The sequence below is a fragment of the Geospiza fortis genome, unplaced genomic scaffold (genome assembly GCF_000277835.1).
Source record: "Geospiza fortis unplaced genomic scaffold, GeoFor_1.0 scaffold1254, whole genome shotgun sequence".
Classification (NCBI taxonomy): Eukaryota; Metazoa; Chordata; class Aves; order Passeriformes; family Thraupidae; genus Geospiza; species Geospiza fortis.
The window spans coordinates 58,049-59,097 of record NW_005054817.1 but is presented as its reverse complement, the minus strand read 5'-3'; the positions used below and the strand labels follow the sequence as shown (position 1 = coordinate 59,097).

The window sequence follows — 1,049 nt, the reverse complement described above, 5'->3', positions numbered from 1 at the left end:
GCAGTTACTTGGCACGGTGCTGGCACAGGCTGGGGGGCAGCCAGACCCTGACACGGTGGGGACACAGGGATGGCTCCTCATGCCCCCCTGAGCCCCTGGGCCGAGCCCTCATCCTGATCCCCATCCCTGCAGGTGGCTGCGCTGGTGGACCAAGCCCTGGCAAGGCAGGACCTGAATGGGGATGGGCTGCTGGACCCCTCCGAGCTGCTGGACCCCCCCGAGGTGCCCTTGCCTGGTCAGGACAAGGGTTCCCCAGGACAGCCCCCACCAGAGCAGCAGGCAGGGCTTGGGGCTGTGCCTGGTGGGGGCACGGAGATGTCAAGGCAGGACCTGGGGTTGAAAAGCCCAGGACAGGCAGCCCTTGAGGCTGGAGAGCCCCAGGCTGGAGTCCCTGAGGCTGGAGAGCCCCAGGCTGGAGCCCCTCAGACTGGAGCCCCCAAGATGGAATCCCTCGAGGTGGAATCTCCCAATGCTGAGGCCTTGGAGGCAGAAGTCATCCCTGGGGCCAAAGCCCCCAGCAGTGATGCCACAGAGGAAGAGGAAGCCCCTGAGGCTGAAGGCTCTGAGGAGGAGGCAGCCCCAGCCTGGAGGGACCATGGGGAGGGGTAGGCAGGGGGGCCGTGGGATGCAATGCCCCAGCTGCTCCCTGCCCTGCTCAGGGCACAGAGGGGCAGGGGGATGGCCCTGGCCAGGCTGCCGGGGCCAAGGAGGGCTGGGGTCGTGTGGTCTCCTCTGTAGTGCATTGGATGGAGAAATAGAGGCACTGCTGGTGACCTTGGCTGTGCTCAGTGCATCCCAGGGCAGTGGGAGCCCAGCCAGGGCACGGGGGCACAGCCAGGGGACACGGGAGGCAGCAGTGGTGCACGGGGGTGTTTATTGGGGGGTTCTGGCTGCAGCGGAGATGTGCAGAGACTGCCGGTGCAGCGGAGATGTGCAGAGGTTGCTGGTGCAGTGGAGATGTGCAGAGGTTGCTGGCTGTAGTGGAGATGTGCAGAGGTTGCTGGGTGCAGCGGAGATGTGCAGAGGTTGCTGGCGGGTGTGGAGATGTG

The 1,049-nt window shown here is 66.0% G+C and overlaps 1 protein-coding gene across 1 annotated transcript; it reads left to right on the top strand.

Moving 5' to 3' along the window:
- Positions 1 to 4: 4 nt before the first annotated feature.
- On the top strand, positions 5 to 773 carry CGREF1 (cell growth regulator with EF-hand domain 1; the record flags this gene model as incomplete). Its single annotated transcript, XM_031065505.1, has 2 exons — positions 5 to 55; positions 133 to 773. Coding segments are annotated over 2 exons (528 nt in total), but the record flags the coding sequence as incomplete, so codon positions are not given.
- Between the last annotated feature and the right edge of the window lie 276 nt (positions 774 to 1,049).